The sequence below is a fragment of the Pseudonaja textilis genome, chromosome 3 (genome assembly GCF_049901715.1).
Source record: "Pseudonaja textilis isolate UNSWEBS1 chromosome 3, rPseTex1.2, whole genome shotgun sequence".
Taxonomy (NCBI): Eukaryota; Metazoa; Chordata; class Lepidosauria; order Squamata; family Elapidae; genus Pseudonaja; species Pseudonaja textilis.
In genome coordinates, this window is record NC_141992.1 from 190,903,665 (window position 1) to 190,924,163 (window position 20,499).

General features: G+C 41.8%; 1 protein-coding gene across 1 annotated transcript in view; it reads right to left on the reverse strand.

Annotated features, from left to right (window-relative positions):
• The window catches only part of NDRG1 (N-myc downstream regulated 1), an 82,791-nt gene that overhangs the window by 22,704 nt on the left and 39,588 nt on the right, over positions 1-20,499 (reverse strand). Inside the window, exons 2-3 of the mRNA XM_087931730.1 lie at positions 3,345-3,423; positions 1,905-1,946 (exon numbers count right to left, since the gene is read on the reverse strand). Of these exons, the coding sequence (XP_087787856.1) occupies positions 1,905-1,946; positions 3,345-3,423 (121 nt within the window). The remainder of the gene's footprint in view (positions 1-1,904; positions 1,947-3,344; positions 3,424-20,499) is intronic.

Here is a 20,499-nt window from a genome sequence, read left to right on the forward strand (position 1 = left end):
AAAGCTTGTTTATCCTAATTGCTGTAATTCTGGAGAAAGAGATGGACTGGCTCACTCACACCACACCACAATGTGTCGATGAGTGCTTTTCCCTAGGAGGACCAAACGCATACCGCCTGAACCTGGGAAAACCTAGGAGCCCTGGCGGTGCAGTGGTTAGAATGTAGTAGTGCAGGCTAACTCTGCCCGCAGCCTGGAGTTTGATCCTGACTGGCTCAAGGTCGACTCAGCTTCCTATCCTTCCGAGGTCGGTAAAATGAGGACTCAGATGGTTGGGGGCGGTATTCAAATAATGATGACATTGTTAATCCCCCACAGAGTGCCGTGAAGCACTTTAGGGTGGTATATAAATCTTGAGCCGTGGTAGCGCAGTGGTTAAGAGTGCAGTACCACAGGTTACTTCTGCTGCCTGCCGGCTGCCTGCAAAAATTTGGCAGGTCAAATCCCACCAGACTCAAGGTTGACTCAACCTTCCATTCGTCTGAGGTGGGTAAAATGAGGACCCAGATTGTTGGGAGCTATAGGCTGACTCTGCAAACTGCTTAGAGAGGGCTGTAAAAGCAGTGTGAAGTGGCATATAAGGTTAAGGGCTAAGGGCTATTGCGGTCTGGATGGGATAATCCAAGCAAGTTGAATGGTTAATGGTCATAAGGAACTAGTGTTTGTTAGCCTTGATGGAAGTGGAATTATCGCTGAATGCTTCCTCCTTTCCCAGTATCTAGTTAATAGAACCAGTGCTTTAACTGAGAATAGCTTGAGCATCGTTTGTTACTCCCTTCACCTAGCTCAAAGGGAGATTTTGCAAGCACCCTGGCAAACAGTCTCTCTGGATAACAGATAATCAGAGATGGAAGGGACCTTGTAGGTTATCTAGTCCAACCCCCCTGCCCAAGCGGAAGGCCCTACACCATTTCTGACAGATGGCAGTCCAATCTCTTCTTGAAAGCCTCAAGCCTCCCACAACTTCCGAGGGCAAGCTATTCCACTGTTCTCACTGTCAGAAAGTTTCTCCTTGTTTCCAGGTTAAATCTCTCCTTGTTCAGTTTCCATCCATTATTCCTTGTCTGGCCTACAGGCACTTTAGCTTGACCCCTTCCTCTCTATGGCAGCCCCTCTCTGTCCTTGTATTGGTGAAGTGGAGGACATTAGGAAGCCAGTCTTTCATAGTTATTTAGAAATGGAGAAAATTTACTGGAAAATGGAAGTAATGATATGATATAGAATTGAATGTGAAAGATAAACATGTACTAAGGTCATGTTTGTGTTGAAGTGTAAGCCTGGAACTGCGTTGTTCACTGAAAGAGATGTTTTTAAAATATAAAAGAATATTACCCCGCCCCCAAAGAAATCTTTCTGCAAACTTTAAATGGGGGGGCTCAACTGTGACCATTTTCAGACTTGTGGACTGAATTCAACTCCCAGAATTCCCCAGCCAGCCACCCCTGGTTGAAATTAATGTGGAGATGCTTACTGGCTGAGCAAAGAAAACAAAAAAAACATAAAACCAAACATTTCCAGCATGGATTATTTCATTAAAATTTCTTTCTGATCAGTGTGGGAAGACCCCAAGCTGATATACAGGGAATATAAATCAATCACTCTTTCGTGGGGCATCTATTCCTTAGCATTTGCAGGCTTCGGAAAACACCACCAAACCAAGAGTTAAATGCAAAAGTTTGAAAATACATAAATCAAACCTGGCAACTTGTTCATCTGCCAGCTTTAATCAGAAATTTGCTTTCCCAAGAACCCTTTTTTCTCTAAGTGCTTCTATGAAACATTCATGTTACAGCTTATATTATAGCGATTGGCTGTCTCCATGGACCACTTAAAGGGAATCAACTATGTTTCCTTAGATTCCTATGGCGATATTTAACCGTGGTTAAAAAGTCTGACACACTTACATGAATGTCAACCTCGATATCAGTCAGGAGACGAGTGATGGCCTAGAAAAGAGAAGTTACAAGAGGGTTTACAAGACCGAAAGCACCAAAGGTTTCATTTCTGAAATAAATGCTGTGGAGATTTCTTATTAGCTTTGCCCCCTTTATGTAAGTTTAATGAAATAAGATGTTGTCTTGTTTAGAGAGGATCTCACCAAACCAACGGAGCAGAAGTTACAGGGGTCTTTGGGAAGCCCACTGAGTGACTCTACATCAAGGATCTGCAAACTTAGCCAACTTTAAGACTTGTGGACTTCCCGGCCAGCATGGGAATTCTGGGAATTGAAGTCCACGTGTCTTAAAGTGACCAAGTTTGAAGGCCCTTGCTCTAAATAAAATCAACCTGGGTCCAATCCAGAAATAAGATCAGGACTGCACTGGTAAATAAGGCCAGAGCCTACAGATGCTATTAACTCCATCATTCCTCCTGTAAGTGGAAATCTTACGATTCGTATCATTTGCAGATCCTCAGAAGCATTCATCTTGTTGACTGGGACTTGTAGGAGGAAGAAATGAAGGCGTCCCAGCTTATTGGTGGCCCGTGTGATGCCTCCTAACCCCACAATAAAATTGATTTTACTCAAACCGTCACTAAATTTGGCTCACATAAATGACTACTCCCTGTGTGTTGGAACACCGTAAATGGCAGCTGGCACCTCCCCGGAGAAATCGATCTTGTGCCAAATCGGCCTACCCCGCCTCCAAAATAGAGGCCTAGCAAAGCTCATTTTAGGATTTACGTCACTTTGCGTCTCTCAAAATGGCAGGAAATTGTTCCATGGGTTTTCAGCTCTTTTATCACAGGAAGTTCTGCAGAATTCAGGTGACCAATTTGCTCACTGTTAGTCTATACTTTTCACTGAACAGCGCTACATTTTGGGGACCCAGCAGCATCTTATAAATGGTGAAGTGCCAAACACCCCCAGGGAGTTTTGAATCAGCCACTTTCTCTCTGTCCATCCAATTTCACAACTCCCAAACAGGCTACTTTGAGTTCCAGAAGAAAGAGAGGGTGAAAATTGAAGACATACTAGAATAACGAATTACATTTGTGAAAGAAAGCATTCTGCAAGAAGCAGGGCATGCTAAGATGATAAGCGGACAGAACAAATGATGTGGATAGCATTTTAAACAAGCTTACATGGCAGTAGACGGATGTGAAAATCACTGCCGAGTGAGTGCTGGGGAGGATTATCCCATACACGTTGTTCCTACCGCTCTGCAGAACAGGGTCTGCGATTTGAGAGTCTGAAAGTTTTGGCAGTCTTTCTGGTGCAGTTATGCAAACTCCTCTCTTAAGCGGACAGCAAACCCTGCTGCCTTGTGGCACTGGTGATGTTACCTAGCTGGGTAACGAAACATCTGCAAGTAAACAATCAGTTTTCGGAGAGCACAACTTACATCTTCTTTGTTGACTAAAGGCTTCTGCTCTGCAACACGGGACCCCGGACCACCTGACGACATTGTCAACAGTTGGTACCTAAGAAAATGAAGAAATGTTCAATGTTCCTTAAGGCCAGAAGTTACTACACACATATCGCCCAAAAGTAGAGAATATCTGAAACTCCAGGTTGCACTATGGGGTCCTTGGTGCTCTCTGAGCTCGGTAGTTTTCTTGCAGACATTTCATTACCCAACTAGGTAACTTCCATCAGTACTGTTAGTGTTACCTTGTTTGGTAACGAAACGTCTGCTAGAAAACCACCAAGCTCAGAGAGCACCAAGGATCTCACACATATCTGCGTTTTGGCAAGGTTGAGATTTTTTTCAAAGCCAAAAGCGTAAACCTGAATAGACCTCTGCACAGGTGCCCGATAGGCCCCACAGAACATGGACGGATGATGCTTTGAGATGTTTCAGGCAGCAGAGGTCCTGCCTTCCAGAATTCTCTTGACTGAATGCTCAGCGGTCAAGAGCTGACCGTTGCCTCTGTCTCACTTTTGCAAAATCAGCAGGCAGGCAGGGTTCCACGGCTGGGTGGCTTTTCAACACTGCAAATCCATTCACTTAGTTAGATGGAGTAAAACAGGAGAGGTGAAATGACCAGATGGAGGAGGCTCAGTGTGTTTCCTGCTAGCCTTGCTGGTATTCCCTTCATATCTTCAAATATATATATTTTTATATATATATCTTATCTTCAATATATATAAAAGCGAAATACCACTCATGAATCATCACAAAATCTCCAGAATCGTAAAGCCTAACAAACTTGAAATTTGTCCCGTATATTCCTCTTGGCTTCTAGGTGCTTGCTAAGAAAGGATTGTTCGAAATGACCATCAGAGCATTAGCATTTAGTATATTATTATTATTATTAACACATGCTCTGATGCTAAGGAGTTCTACTCCCACTCCCCACCTGAAAAAAAAATCTGTTCCAAATGCAAAACACAAGCAGAGGAGAGAAGTTTCAGTTTTAGTTTCACAGCACCAAGCAGCTTTAGTACAGAACAGTTGAGCTAAATCATGCCCAGGCTCCTTGTTGTCTCCTTCTTGGTCACACAGCAAATACTCTTTCAGTTTCCAAACAGCCTCAACTCTCTCATACACTGACAGGATGCTAGCCAGATGAATACCGATGGATGCTGGTGGGCAGAGGCAGAATTTTCCCTCCCTTATTTTCCTCCCCCAAAATTAAGCCCGACCACATAGTTTCATAGCGAAGCACGGGTACCTAGCTAGTAAGCTGATAAAGCTGGAATGGTTAGACAAAAGTAAAGGACAATGATCATTTCTTTTCCACTTCAAAAATCAGAGTGACAGAGCAGAGCAACGCATTTGACAGGGTCACACTGACAAGATAAAACATGGGGAACAATCAGCAAAAAGCATTTAAAATAACCACAGTCAATATAATAATATAATATAATATAATATAATATAATATAATATAATATAATATAATATAATATAATATAATATAATAATATAATATAATATAATATATATAATAAATATAATATAATATAATATAATATAATATAATATAATATAATATATATAATATAATATAGATAATATAATAATATATAGTATAGATAATGAGAATAAACAGACCATCTATGATTGTATTCGAAAAGGCACCTCAGTTCGAATTTTCCTTACCACGTTAAGCAAGGGATATCTGAGCATGCAGAAAAAACCTTTCCAACTGTTGGATTTATTTTTATTTTTTTATTTATTTAATTTGGTTTGTCAATTGCTTACAAGGTAATAGGTATAAGTATAAACATAGTTATGAATACATGAAATGGGTACATATGAGAAAAATAAAAGAAACAATAGGACAGGGGCGGTAGGCACGTTGGTGCGCTTATGCACGTCCCCTAACTTCTGGATCAAATAATAAGATTTACGTAATCACAGAACTTATCTCTGGGGTTAGAATTAAGACAGCAGCATGATAGATAAAATTAAGTGACATATCTTAGGATAGGGTTAGCTTTCATTATTGTACCAAGGGCCTGTAATAATTGGTTACCAAAAAAAAAGTAGATGGAACTGAGCCAAGGACCCAACAAGTAAATAATCAACAAATCTAATTTACGTTCAAGGTACAGATAATTAAACTGCACCGATATTGCAACTCAGTAGTTAGTTGCAACCGAGTGACCTGAAACCAGACCTTCTGTGGAAGGCATATTGGGGGGCATGGTCTAGGTGGGTAACTTTGAGGAATCCATGGGAATATTTTGACATTTTCAAATTAAATGCTGGTGTTTTCACAGTGTGATGGTCATAACTGACCTGAACCAGTCACAAGACATGTAGAAAGCAAATGGTTGGATAGTTTGTCCACCCTCCTGAATGTTTCACTCCATTTTATTGTGATGTTTACTTCCTCTCCTCTAGAAACCTTGGACACATTTCTGTACAAGGCCCCTGAGTAAACCCAACATTTTGGCTTCTAAAAATGCCAGGGCTGCCTTCTTGTAAGCCTTAGCAATGTCCTTGTAAACAAACACAATCAGTGTTTGTATCACAGCAGGAGAGGCCTCCTCTCTAATTGTTTGAATTTAAATAATCTAAAATAAAACAAAGGCAGAGAGGAAGGAAGTTGGTGGTCACCCAAGATTGTGCTCATGATCTCCAGGGTATCTACAGTTTCCCTGGTGGACATTCTAAGAGGACAGAAGGCTGAGATTGCCGTTACCAAGGGACATTACTCAAATCATAAAGACAAGTCATGCCAGAGTTTTGATTTCACTTCCCCAGAGAGGATGAGGATTGAGTATTAGAAGAACTCCATGGTCCCCCATGGATACTTGGATAGAAAAAATGATAAAAGAACACACAGATTTATAACCAGAAATATTTCTGTTGGGTATTATACCAGAAAAATACTACATGTTGTAACAGAGGCCAGAATTGAATTTGCACAACTTTGGAAAGGTGTGGAGAATCCTACGAAAGAGAAGATAATAATTTAAAAAAAATAGAATGTGCAGAAATGGATAGATTAACACTTGAAATTAAAGAGAAGGAAGATACGGAATATTTTGAAACACGGGATTCGTTTTATCAATGGCTAACAGAAACAGAAATTAGAACATTTAATTTTACTATGAGGGCTTATAACGATACGTTTACTGTTAATATGATTTAGTATTAACAATGAATACATATTGAGAAAATACTGTTTATATGATCACTACTAATGAACATTATTACTGTTATGATGATGAGCATTGCTCAAATTAACTGTAACCAGACAATACAGTTTATATAGACATTGAAAAGAACTCCATGGTCTAACACTGTGAGCTGAACATGTAATTCCCTTTCTTTCAAGCAAACCACATAAAATTAATGAACAAAACCAGGGGAGGACTATACTCCTACAGTTTTACCCAGCAGGGGATCCAGAGGCCTCACAGAACAAGTTTGTCGACTTGCAAAATGCATAATGAAGTTCCGCCACAGCCAACTCAGGGTCATTGACAAGGTCCCTCATTAGCTGTCCTTCAGACAGACGTGGCCTTTCCATCCGGAGGTCTGTCCGATTCAGGCATCCAAAACAGGATCCCATCAATTAAGCATGCTCAGAAATATTGATAAGGGTTTCTTCTTTGACACACACACACAAAAAGAAATGTTTATGCTCTGTTAAACTTAGCCAAGCTATTTAGTCTTCCTTCCTTTCTTCCTAAAGGGGAAAAAAAATGAAACCCTGGTCGTAGCAGAATAACAGAATTGAAAGGAACCCTGGAGATCATCTAGCCTAACCCACTGCTCAAAGCAGAAAACCCTATACCATTTCAGACAAATGGCTGCCCAGTTTCTTCTTAAAAGCCTCCGTCTCATCATAAAGGGACAGGGGAGGAAAAAAGTGGAAGAATTTTTGGACCTATCTCGTCTGCCAACTCATCTCTTGCCTCCAGAGGGAGTTTGGAGCACACCGAGAAATGACCCGGAGTTCAGGCACCTTCAGAGAATCCAAGGACAGAGTTCCCTCACGGTGCTTTCCGGCAATATAAATCACACGCGTGACTAATACGGAGAGCACGTACACAAGGTAAGACTCCTACACCCCACATAAAAATACCTCATAAAATAAGAAATTGGTGTTTTTGTTTTTGTTTTAAATCCATGTGCAACCTCTTCTCGTGAGGTGGCTACCAGATATTTAACACTACGCTCACCATTCTGATGGAAAGAGAAGCTGCACGCCCATCATTTGCACACACACGCACACACACTTGGAGCACATCGATTGGGGGAAAAGTCATTTTGCTACCTTCTGCATCTCAGGGAGACAAGCACATCTTTACCTCAGTTTAGCCTTTTTTTAAAAAAAATTGGGGATGGCTCTTAAGAAAGCATGAAATGGCATCGCTACCAATCTGGCAGCTTTGCAGGGCAAACCAGCAAACCATGCCTTGCATATCATGATTCCTTTTCAAATATATCAGCTGAACCTTGTAAGCAATGGATGGAAATTGATCGAGGGGAGAAGCAACCTCGAACTAGGGAGAAATTTCCTGTTGGTGAGATCAGTCAATCAGTGGAACAGAAGTTGCCTCCAGAAGCTGTGGGTGTCCCATCACTGGTGGATTTTTTTTTTTTTTGAATAAATTTTATTGAATTTACAATTAAAAACATAACAACATTACATCTACAACAGGGGGAGAAAAAGGAAAGAGAAAAAAGGGGGGAAAAAAAAACACGCTCGGTCTTGCAAACCGAAAAAGGAAAAAAAGAGGTATAGAAGAAGAAAACAAAGAAACGGAAGAAAAAAGAAAATACATTAAAAACAGACAGATATCCTTTTTGACAGTCTGCAAGATCCAATTCTCCTACCTTACTTTAATTATACACATCTTATCACTATTTATGCTTAAATTACCCATTGTTCATTGAACAGTTTATCTCTGAGATAACCAATTATACCACGCATTCCAATTATCATAAAATGCTGAAGACTCTTTATTTTTAAGTGCTATGGTTAAATTGTCCATTTCTGCACAGTCACATATTTTCTGGATGACCATTTGATCTGTAGGTATATAGGATGATTTCCAGCACTGGGCAAATGCTAATCTGGCCGCATCACTGGTGGATTTAAGGAAGAGATTGGATAGTAATGATATATAGGGCAGGGGTCTCCAAATTGGGCCACTTTAGGACTTGTGGACTTCAACTTCCAGAATTCCTCAGCCAGCCATGCTGTCTGGGAATTCTGGGAGTTGAGGTCCCACAAGTCTTAAAATTGCCAAGAGTTTGGAGACCGCTGCCCTGTACCATTTCAGACAATCACTATCCAATCTCTTCTTTAAAACCACCAGTGATGGGACACCCACAAGGTCCCTTCCAACTCTGTTATTTTGAATGTGCTTCCCTTACTTCCTCTCTTTATCTTTGTGTGAATTAGGGAGGGGCTTGTCCGAGGGGCTTTCTCAAGTTAACTTTCTTGGAAGGGGCTCAAGTCTCTCTTATCAGACGACTGCTTTAGTAACGGGGCTCTTCTTCCTGCCTTCAGGGCCATTCTCTCTGGTCTCAGTATAACCTGACCTGCAGGTTTGGAGGCTGAACATCCAAGTCTCAGCAGGATGCAGGAGGTTATAGCCTATATATGTCCACCACTTCCTTCCTCCAGAATCCCAGTTAACAGAGTAGATGTGTGCATGCTGGATAATAGCAGTAGGTGCACACTCAGAATTATGTGCCAGACAGGTGTGGAAAGCCCTTAAGCTTTTCCACACCGAACAATGTTCCGTGTTGACAGGGGTGCAATTCAACCAGTAGAGCCACCTGTTTGGTGAGTGCGTGCTTTGCACGCGTGGTCCGCATTTTAAAAAGCTAATACTTACCTTCAAGTGCAGCTGAAGAAGACAGCTGAGCCACGGCAAATCCACGAATCAGCTGTGCTCTAACAAAAAGACATAAAGCACAGGGAAGAGCAGGGGTGGGCAGGCGAACCCACATGCTCGCCGGAGCAAACCAGTTTGGAGCCAGCTGATAATCGGAACAAGGGGTTCGAATGAAGCGGTCCGAAACGGGAGAATCCCACCCCTGCGTGTTGAGCTGAACAGCCGATAGCCATCATGAGCTTTGCACAGCAAGACAGGATTCATGTTCTGCATGAAGAGAATTGTGGCTTCTTGATTCTGGTTGTGTGCGCACACAGCCCCAGTGGTATGCTGACTGCTGACTGCAATGATGCAACAGTGCATGTATCCAAATAGCAGTGGCCTGATTAACAAGCCTTGCTTAAACAAAAGATAACTTGCTATCCTGCGTGAATCTGGCCAGTCAGCCCAGGCGGACGGACCTCCGCTCACACCATGTCCCATATTTTGACAGTGCCTTTAGAGATTGCAGCTGCATCATGAGTGCAACTACCCCCAAACATTTGGGGAATGTAATTAAATAAGCAAGCAAGGCTTCCTGAGTAGTAACAGAAGATGGAGATGATACATTGCACAGGGCCAAGAAATATGCCCAGCTGGACGGACTCTATAGTGACCCATTTCTTAAGCAATTCAAGATTTTTTTTCCGCCATGTATATGCATACATTTGAACTACACTGTGATGGTTCTCTATGTCATACATAGGTGTGTGTCTGGAAGTATATGCACAATATTGTATTTTGAGAGCTGAATGCAACAAAGTTCATTTTAATATATGCTAATTAGAGTACATTTAAAGTGATAATAAAATTTTTCTACTCTACTCGTCCCAAAGGCGCTTTTTTTCAAGAGGCAACTGGACTTCCTGTTTTTCTTTGAAGAGGTTTCGCTTCTCACCCAAGAAGCTTCTTCAGAGCTTGATTCAGAGCTGAAGAAGCTTCTTTAATGAGAAGCAAAACCTCTTCAAAGAAAAAACAGAAAGTCCAGTTGTCTCTTGAAAAAAAGCACCTTTGGGACAATCATGATCTGGATGACTGAGAATCTCCATTGACATTCTACTCTACTCTACTCTACTCTACTCTACTCTACACTACACTACACTACACTACACTACACTACACTACACTACACTACACTACTCTACTTTGGATCCATCCAAGGATCAGGAGATGATCTCGCCATTTCTAACCACAGGAAACAAATCATTGAATTACATTGGCATATCAGATCCTTTTCTCACAGCTGCAAAGCTTGTTGTTTGCAATACAGTATTCAGGAGTGGCTACACGTGGCTCCCAGCTTCGACCTTTGTCCTCCGAACACAACTGCTAAACAATTTCCCTCCGTTTTAAAGCAAAAAGCCCAGTAACGAACATGCAATGTTCTTTGTGTCCTAAAAAAAAAAATGCAAAAGAAACTTCCCACTATAAAGAAAGAAAAAAAAAAATCCTGATTTTTGCCACATGCTTGCCCAAAATGACTCATCCACCCTTAATGTGCAAAATGTAAACGGTGCCCAACACAAATGTGTAGAAACATGGCTTCACCGGAGATAAAAATACACTTCACAGATCTACAATATATAAAGTTCTGGCAACAGTGTAGAAGTGACCTGTTAATGCTTTCCTTCTATACAGGTAGTCCTCGACTTACAGCAGTTCATTTAGTGAGTTGTTCACAAAGTTACAACAGCACTGAAAAAAATAAGTCACATAATGGTGACTTACAACCCCACTTACGACTGTAGCAGCATCGCTATTGTCACATGATCCAAATTCAAGCGCTTGGCAGCTGACTCATTATACTCATAGCCAATCTCATTGTACACATGTTGTCCTCTGACAATAAAGGTAATAATAATATCATATTTATGATGGTTGCAATGTCCCAGAGTTATGCGATCTCCCTTTTGCCACCTTCTGACAAGCAAAGTCAAGGGGGAAGCCAGATTCACTTAACAAACCGTGTCACTAACTTTAACAACGGCAGTGATCCACTTAATAACCGTGACAAGAAAGGTTGCAAAATGGGGCAAAACTCACTTAACAACTGTCTCGCTTAGCCACAGAAATTTTGGGCTGAACTGTGGTCATAAGTCAAGAACTACCCGTATTTTTTTAAAAAAATCCCAACTCTGTGATGGCCTGGTGGTCTCCAGTTACTAACTTGCTCCAACGTTGTCATTATCTTTGTTTTTAAATTATCTTTGTTCATGAGCTGCGTTGGCGCAGTGGTTAGAATGCGATACTGCAGTCTACTTCTGCTGTCTGCCGGCTGCCTGCAATTTGGCAGTTCAGGCTCAGGGTTGACTCAGCCTTCCATCTTCCAAGGTGGGTAAAACTAGGACCCAGATTGTTGGGGGCAATATGCAGACTCTGTAAACTGCTTAGAAAGGGCTGCAAACTACTGTGAAGTGATATATAAGTCTAACTGCTATTGCTAAACACCAGTCAATACTATATATAGCCTCAGCAGCTTTCCTTTGTCTAAAATATCACAACGTGAAATATTTGAGACCCATTTCCTCTTCCTTCAGCCAACTCAGGGTCTTGTAGCATAATCACCTGTTTCCCACAGCCTTCCCTCGGCTTCAATCTCATTAAATGCCAATTCTTGCCCTGTTTCGTTAAGGATTAACACTTGACTCTGTCACGCTCATTACGAACAATGGGCATTAATTATGCCGCAATTGTTTCCCAGCAGGGCAAGGAGAACGGCAAGGCTGAAGCAAAGCTTGCCAGCGAGGTCATCCTCTCCTGACCTGTTGAGCACCCTTCTGTGTAGGTTTCCTGTGCGTCTTTAAACAGGTTGAAGGGAGACACCAAGTGTGCTTAAGTTCCTGCTCCTTTCAAAATGAGAGATCTGGACAAAATAACAGTGATGTTTGTCAAACCAGGCAACTTTTAAGATGTGTGGACCAGAATTCCCCAGCCAGCCATGTTGAAGTCCATGTGTGGACTTCACATCCCAGAATTCCCCAGCCAGCCATGCTGAAGTCCATGTGTGGATTTCACATCCCAGAATTCTTCAGCCAGCCATGCTGAAGTCCATGTGTGGATTTCACATCCCAGAATTCCCCAGCCAGCCATGTTGAAGTCCATGTGTGGACTTCACATCCCAGAATTCCCCAGCCAGCCATGTTGAAGTCCATGTGTGGACTTCACATTCCAGAATTCTTCAGCCAGCCATGTCGAAATCAACTCAGGTTAAAGTTGTCAAGGTTGGGAAACACTGAGGTAGACACTCATTTTCTCCTGTTAAATCCCTCAAAACCCGAGTTTAGAAGATGCCGTCTCATTTTTGTTCCACAGAGTTAACACGTACAAGTTAATGAATGCAGGTAGTCCTCAACAGGCAACAGTTCATTTAGTGACCGTTCCAAGTGAAAAAGGGTTTTCACAGTCACAGCCTTTGAAGCATCCCCACGGTCACGTGATCAAAACTGGCAACCGGTTTCATACTTATGGCAAAATGGGGGCAAAACTCACTTAACAAGTGTCTCACTTAACGGCAGAAAGTTTGAGCTCAATTGCAGTCGTAAGTCGAGGACTACCTGCACAATCCAGATCTTGTCTACTGTGGAGCTATGTTGGCCTTCAATACTCCTCACAGTGATAGACCCTAAACCAATTAAGCGCACTTTACTATCCTTTTGCTCCAGGAGATGCTAGACATTGCAGACCAATTTACTCAGAAGAGCAGAGGCCTGGGAAATTCTGGCTCGAGAAAGTTTAAACAGTGCCCACTCTTTCATTAGAGCGAAGCAGAGACACCATTTTTAGACCCGTTTATTGTCTGCACAAAGGGGAGCCAACTTTATAAATGTCAGCACTGTATAATAAGCAAAGACGATAGAAGGCTTAACTTCAAATATTAAGAATCAAGAGACCAATTTATCAAGTTCCCTGGGTTGGCTCTAAAAAACCCCCAAGATTCACAAAATACATAAAATAATAGGAGTTACATGCCCGCCCGCCCCAAGCCAACCCCAAGTTATAGCTTATAGCTTGCTCAAATTTGGGGAATAGATTTTAATGCCCTGAGATAGTATTTTGGAACGTAATATTCTCCAGTCCATAACAAGTCTCCCTTCCTCTCTACTCGTTCTAATTCCCCATCTGTATCTTTACTGTAACTGCAACCTAGAGTCCCAATGTCGGGCTCTGGACAAACCGCAACACGATCAGGAGCCCGACACTGATATTTGATATCATTAATATTAGGACATTTAAAGCGCTGAGAGGCAATAGCTCTCAGTGCTGGCTTTGCTCGGAAGTATCCATACTCACTGTTGCATATTTCTTGGTACCTGGAATAAAGTGAAGATTACTCCAAACTGTGCGTCTTGGCTGTTTTTTCCTAGATAGAGAACCAGGAGACCAGAGGCAGCCGAGACCCAACTTCTACAAGTAGTTAGAAGACTGGGTTTAACTGTGTCATGCTGTTAAGCCACAGTTGTGTTTTAAGTTCGGTGTGTTGCTTTATACAAAGTCACAGATGGCTTAACTATCATGGCTTGATGCAAGGTGGGTCTTTCTCCCAAGCCACCCAATTTTACCCTCAAAATCTAAACATTTTGCCTTTCATTTTGACCAGTGTCAAAACATATCTCTTCTCAATATATATGGAAACAGATCATCAAGTTTAACCTCATCTTTCTTCTGCATCCCTTTGACCCAGAAATGCCAAGTGTTTCATTCCCACATTTACATTTAATCCACCAGGAGGAACAAAGGATTGAGTCAGCAGGCTATAGCCCTCAACTACGTGGTCCGTAAAGAATCCAGAGCCAAAGTTCGATGGTGGACCATCCCAGGATCTGGAGACCACCCTGAAAACCAACTTGTTTTGTCCACCAAAGAATGCAAATTGTTCACAGGGCCCACTGCTCCAAAACCTTTCCCAATATATTGGTGAGGGAGTTATTATCACACAATACCTAAAAGCAAAATCATACGATTTCAAGCCAAGTCTGTCTTCAAACATGGAAACTCACTACCTTAAGTTACCACATAGGGTAGTGGGGAGAGAGGGGGAGAGAATGGAAGGAGGAAGAGTGACTTAGATTATACCACACTATTTAAACAACTGGATACCAGCTTGCCTCTAGGTGCAACTCAAGTTGTAGTAATAACTTATATGGCTGTAGATGATGTCAGGACAGAATTACCTATAGGACTGCGTACGCCAACGAGAAGGACTGCATCTTTGCTCCTAGAGATCTGGAAAGCTCTGAAAAACTGGGTCTGGTCCCAGGCCTGGAGGTGATGTGTGTATTACGGTTGGTATAGGCCCCTATCTTGTTTAATTTTTGTTTTCTGTGCTGTCTGCTTGGCTTCATGTTTTTATCTGCTTTTATGGCATGCTACCCCAGATTCCACTGAACTTGGATAAATCTACTCTCCATTAAGGGGTGGTGGGAGCAGAAGTGGCATTCAGCAGGTTCTGACCAGTTCTGGAGAACTGGTTACAGAAATTTTGAGTAGTTTGGAGAACTGGCGAATCCCACCTCTGACTGGAGGTTTTACAGTATCCTTCCCCTGCCACGCCCACCAAGCCACACCCACAGAACCAGTACTAAAATTTTTTGAATCCCACCACTGGGGAGGGTATCTGGAAGCAAGTATGCTCTGGCAATGCTCCCTACAATAATAGAGTAACAGACTTGGGAAGGGACTTTGGAGGTCTTCTAGTCAAGCAGGCATCCCTGTACTATTCCAGACAAGTGGCTGTCCAATCTCTTCTTAAATCCTCCAGTGATGGGGCACCCACAGCCTCCAAAGGCAAGTCATTCCACTGCTTAATTGTTCTCACAATTAGGAGATTTCTTAGTTCTGAGTTGCTTCTTAGTTTTATAAGTTGGTTCATAAGACTTGGTGGATTAAGTTGGTTTAGAACAAGGGTTCTTCCACCTTAGCAAGTTTGAAGACTTGTGGACTTCAATTCGCAGAATTCCTGAGCTACCACGACTGGAGGAGGAATTCTGGGAGTTGAAGTCCACAAGTCTTCAAACTTGTGGACTTCAACTCTCAAAAGTTTGAAGAGCCCTGGTTTAGAAGATCAGTTAAAAATTTAGTTATCGGAGCACTTGTTATGCAAGATGTTGCTAATGATTTTGCTTATTAATATTCACTAGGTTGCATATATGTTCGGAAATCATTTCTGTGCCCTGCTTGGATTTTGATTAAAACAACCGAAAATCACTTGTAAAGTAAAATAAAATTATTGGCTATCACCTCACACTTTCTTGTGCTTCGTGATGACAATTTGCCATAAACTCTAGGGAGGGGAGATGGGGGGTGGGGAGCAAAAGTAGCTGCTGTATCTCCCTGAGATGCTGCTTCAAGATCACCCAGCTGGGAGAAAAAGGAAGCTGCAAACCAACCTGGGCTTGAAGTGACCATTCTGAAAACGTCACTTGCTTGAACCTGATTGGTCTCGGGGTGGTCAGCAGCGGGAGGCAGTTAAGAGAGGAGAGAGTTGAACTTGGGAATTCAGTTCTAGCTATACACTACTGCAGGAATGTCAAACTCGAGGTCCTCAGGTTGGATCTAGCCTGCGGGGAGCTTAGATCTGGCCCATGGGGGCTGCCCTGGAAACAGTGGACAGGCCCAGGATGCCTCTGCCAGTGGAAATAGAGCTGGGGAAGCCGTCGCAAGCTCCGTTTTCGCTGGCAGAAGGTTGCAGGAGGCCGTTGCAGCCAAAAACGGAGCTCAGGAGTCCGTTTTTGCTGGCAGAGCGCTCAGGCCGCCACAGACGCCCCCGACGTGAGTGATGTTGAGCTGGCCAAGCTCTATCACAACCCTGATGTGGTCCTCGAATTTGGCACCCCGCATATTGCAATGCCCTTGACTTCTAATAAAACTATACCTTTGTCAACAAATGGAGCCAAGGATCATTTCTATTTAGAAATTTAAGCGGTAGCAGGTCTGAAAATAAACTTGTTTCCTTGAATCAACTCAGAGGGTTGAAAGGAAAGGGGAAAAAACCCCCATAGGTCCGAACTTGTTTCTTTTATGCTACCCACTATAACTGTTTGAGGAAAGGAACGTTACCAAAGAAAGCAGGAAATATGCAATTTACAGTTTCGCTGAGGACTGCTGGTTGCAATGTAATTTTTTGGAACACAAGGCAGCACTGGACTAAAAAAAACCCATATTCATAGCAGGCTAAATAAAACAGCTTCCCAAACATCTGATTTCTTATTTTTTTTAAAAAAATATATATCTTGCCTTCAGATGTTTACGATTTATATTGACTGTTTCCTGGTATGATTTGTTTGCTGATTGTACCCTATGACTATCATTAAGTGTTGTACATTATGATTCTTGATTCCTAACGAATGTACCTTTTCTTTTATGTATACTGAGAGTATTTACACCAAGACAAATTTCTTGTGTGTCCAATCACATTTGGCCAATAAACTATTCTATTCCTATTCTTATTTTCTTTTAACACACTACATTGCAAATCTATTTTTCTTGCAGTTAAATAACATTTCTCTAGGACCGTATCCTTTTGTGAGGGTGATGGAAGAGGAACACAAAAAAACAGTTCTACGTATAGCTAATAAGTAACAGTTTATACATGCCAATTTTTTGGAATTGCACGAAACAGCTAATTTTTAAGCTCAGTACTGATGATGCTTCTAGAGAAATAAACAAAAGTCCATTGTTTCCCTATGCTGATTTCTGTATCTGACACAAGCCTGTTCCACTTGTCCATTCATCTTTGCTGGAATCTATTTTCAACAAGTTTTAAACTCTTAATTTCTTCAAATGCATCAAAAGATTTTAAGAAAATCTCTTAGGGGGAGGGGCGTTAAACTCTCGCTTCAAAAGATAATGGCTAATATTTGTTGGCTTTATGGTTTTTTCAGGGGTGTGTGAGTGTCTGGCTTTCAGGAAGTTGTTTAATGATTGAAAGTCTTGTCAAGGAACTGAAAAGCAAGCAACATTTAGTAAACAGAAGTTTAAGACTGTAGGAACAATCAAGCAGCAGAAATGTTACATGCTCTGAACATGCTCTGGGCTATTGATGCTGTCTTTTTATTTTTATTTTTGCCCAATCGCCTTGACCAGCTTTAATATCAGAAGACAGACTTAACAATTGTTACAAAAAAATGGAATAAAATTCAAGAGCAGAACACATCGGATTAGAAATAAGTCTGAAGATTTTAGCCAAATTTAGCTGCATTTGGTTTCCGTTTCCCAACCTACACAGCAAATTCTGCAGCAACCAGCCTCTTTCTCCATGTGCAAATGGCTTTACCTATTTGCACTTGGTCGGACCACTGATATTTACAAGCTATTTTCTTTCTGAACGAATCCAGGAGAGTTCATTTCATCAGTCTTGGCGCTTCCTCCAAAACCCAACCACTTTAAAAAGACTTCGCATTGTTCTGCTGGAAAGAAAACAAACCCAAAAATTCTCTTAGGAGGAGCATCTCAATGCAAGCTCTCCTTGGGCCAACGTGAGCAAATATCACTTTCTAATCTTTGTAAACATGACCTAGATGCAGGCTGCAAAGATTTAATGAGCCTGAACCAAACAATTCTGGCTGTGGGTGAAATTGATCAGCAAATTTTCCTTCTCTGGGTAAAGTTCAAAAGCCCCGTTAAAATGAAGGACTTTGTTCATCACATGGATATCTGGCCTACCTCAAGTTAAATAAAGCCAAATCGAGTTTGATAGTTTCTCCTGAAGCCTGCTAAATAAGCAAGGGCATTGAAATCAGTGGCTTTAAGAGCATTGTCAAACTAAGTTATCTCTTCACCTTGAGAGAGTGCAATCAAACTCAGAATAGGCAAATTCCACTTCTCCAACTATGGTCATCCCAAGCAGCGTTTCCAAACCTCTGGCAATTTTGAGATGCCTGGACTTCAACCTCCAGAATTCTCCAGCCAGCATTTTGTCAAAGTTGAGAAACACTAGTCTTACGCTATATTTAACTAACGTAGATGAGTAGACGTTATTAAGGCTTGCGAAATCTTATCTTTCTCTCCACCACCACCCCACCCCACCGCTTCTTCAAGGAAGTCAAGATGGACCATCTCAAAAATCAGATACAAAATGGTTTCTTAAGAAGGGGAACATTGTGTTAGGAAGCAAGATTTCTCTACGTAGATACTCAAATCAGGACAAATACATCAAGGCCATGGTTTGACACCAAACGTCCTTGATCTCAAGCCACAGAAGTATACAGCACGGGACTTTCTATTGGTGATATTTGCTCAACGATTGGGGTCAGTAATCTGATCTCACCCAACCCAGCAGAGAGTCCAACGTCTGCAAAAGCCATCATGTTGCCCACATAATTAACAACAAATCTAATCTGCAGATTTGCAAATGGTTTTATCCTGCATTCCAAGCTTCTGAAAGGAAGATAAGGGTCCCAGCTCCAAGTCCTACAGTGAATGTTATTTCCAGTCATTGATTTGCAAATCAGATTAACCCAGATTTTAGTTCAATGAACACTGGCCCAAAACGCCCAGAACAGAATCTCCCTCTGTTGTTGTTAGCACTGGGATGATTTTAATTTCAGTTACATGTATCTCTGCCATGACACAATCTCTTTCACATTCCCAACATGGAAATTAAAGCACCGCCCTGTTTCCCACCTTTATAGTGGACAGGATGGTGAACCAAGCCTTTCTCAATTGGAAACTTTTAGGTAAATAGGATCGCAACTCCCAGAATTCCCAGCCATCATGGAGATGGTTTGGGAATTCAATCCCAACACAACTGGAACACAACGAAAAGTAATTGTGCTGTGTGCGGTGTAGTAAAATAGTTGGGGCAGAACCGTTCTGGTAAGCAAAGCCACAGAAATCAGCAGGAAAATTGCATGTTTTGTTTAAAATTTATTTTTGATACATAAGAAACTAGCCACAAGGGAAAAAATATTGAATAAAAAAATGCAAGCTACCAAAATAGGGGTAGCTTCACTTATGGAGTATGAAGTTCCGCAAAGACCCTCCCGTATGTCCAAAGTATGAATTTTCTGCCACATCTGTACATCCGATTCTATAAACCTCATGCGTTCTTTTATCACTCAACGGCAGCCAGGGTGCCCAAACTTTATCACAACTTTCTCGCTCAACAAACCCAAAATTAATCAAAATTCTTTATGATCTTGTCAGTCGTTCTGCCTGTTCCATTTTAGGAGGCCACCTGATTAAATTCTTCACCGGCGGGCCAAAGTTGAAGGGGCAAGAGTTAGGTAAAATCTGCAGGGCGATGTTAATTGCAATTTTTAAGAAAAACATTCGTTGCTCTTGGACCACGATTAAAAATTACATAAGAGTACAACCCAAACGTCTCTCCTGGGTGCCCTCCAGACAACGGAGAACCATTCATCCACAAGGAATGTGAAGAAGGCACCAGGAAGGCCTGAAGCCAAAATGCTGAGACATCGTAAACTGCAGATGCTAAACATTCCCGAAAAGTATCAAAAGGTTCAGGATAGCTTGAGCAAAGCATTGTACAAAACTGATTTTACAATTGGCCTTGTAGCCAATCAGGGGACAGGTTAAAAGAAGCAAGTGGCTGCATGGTTTCTCTCTTCCCCCCCCCCCCGCACACACACACACGAATTCAGACTAATAGGACCTTTTTAAATGCCCAATTCAGTACTGTTGAACTTCCTTAGGACATTAAACTTATGCTATTACTTCCTTACTAAAGTTGATCACAACACGATCCTGACCCACAAAGGACTGAGTATGCAGAGTGACAGGCTACCAAATTAAAACCCAACACAAAAGTACAGCAGGGTCCTTGGTGCTCTCTGGGCTTGGTGGTTGACTTGCAGACGTTTCATTACCAAACTAAGTGACGTCATCAGTGCTGGGGGTTAGACTCGGCGAGCACTGATGCTGTTACTTAGCTGGGTAATGAAACGTCTGCCAAGAAAAAATCCCCAAGCTCCGAGAGCACCAAGGGCCCCCAAAAGTTCAACCCTGAGCTACAAATATTCTCTTTTATCGATTAAAAAGTCCTGCTTTCACAAGACCCAGGATTTGTCATTCTGATTCTAAAGGGACCTGACACATTTGCATAGCCCACTGTAGGCAAAGGGATCAAACAAGCCATGTTATTCTGCTTAAGAAGATAAAACAGCGCCATCCATTTCCTGGGATAGATTTTCTTCTCCCAGGAATACATTTCTTCCCATCCATCACTGGGATGAGTAAAAAAAAAATTG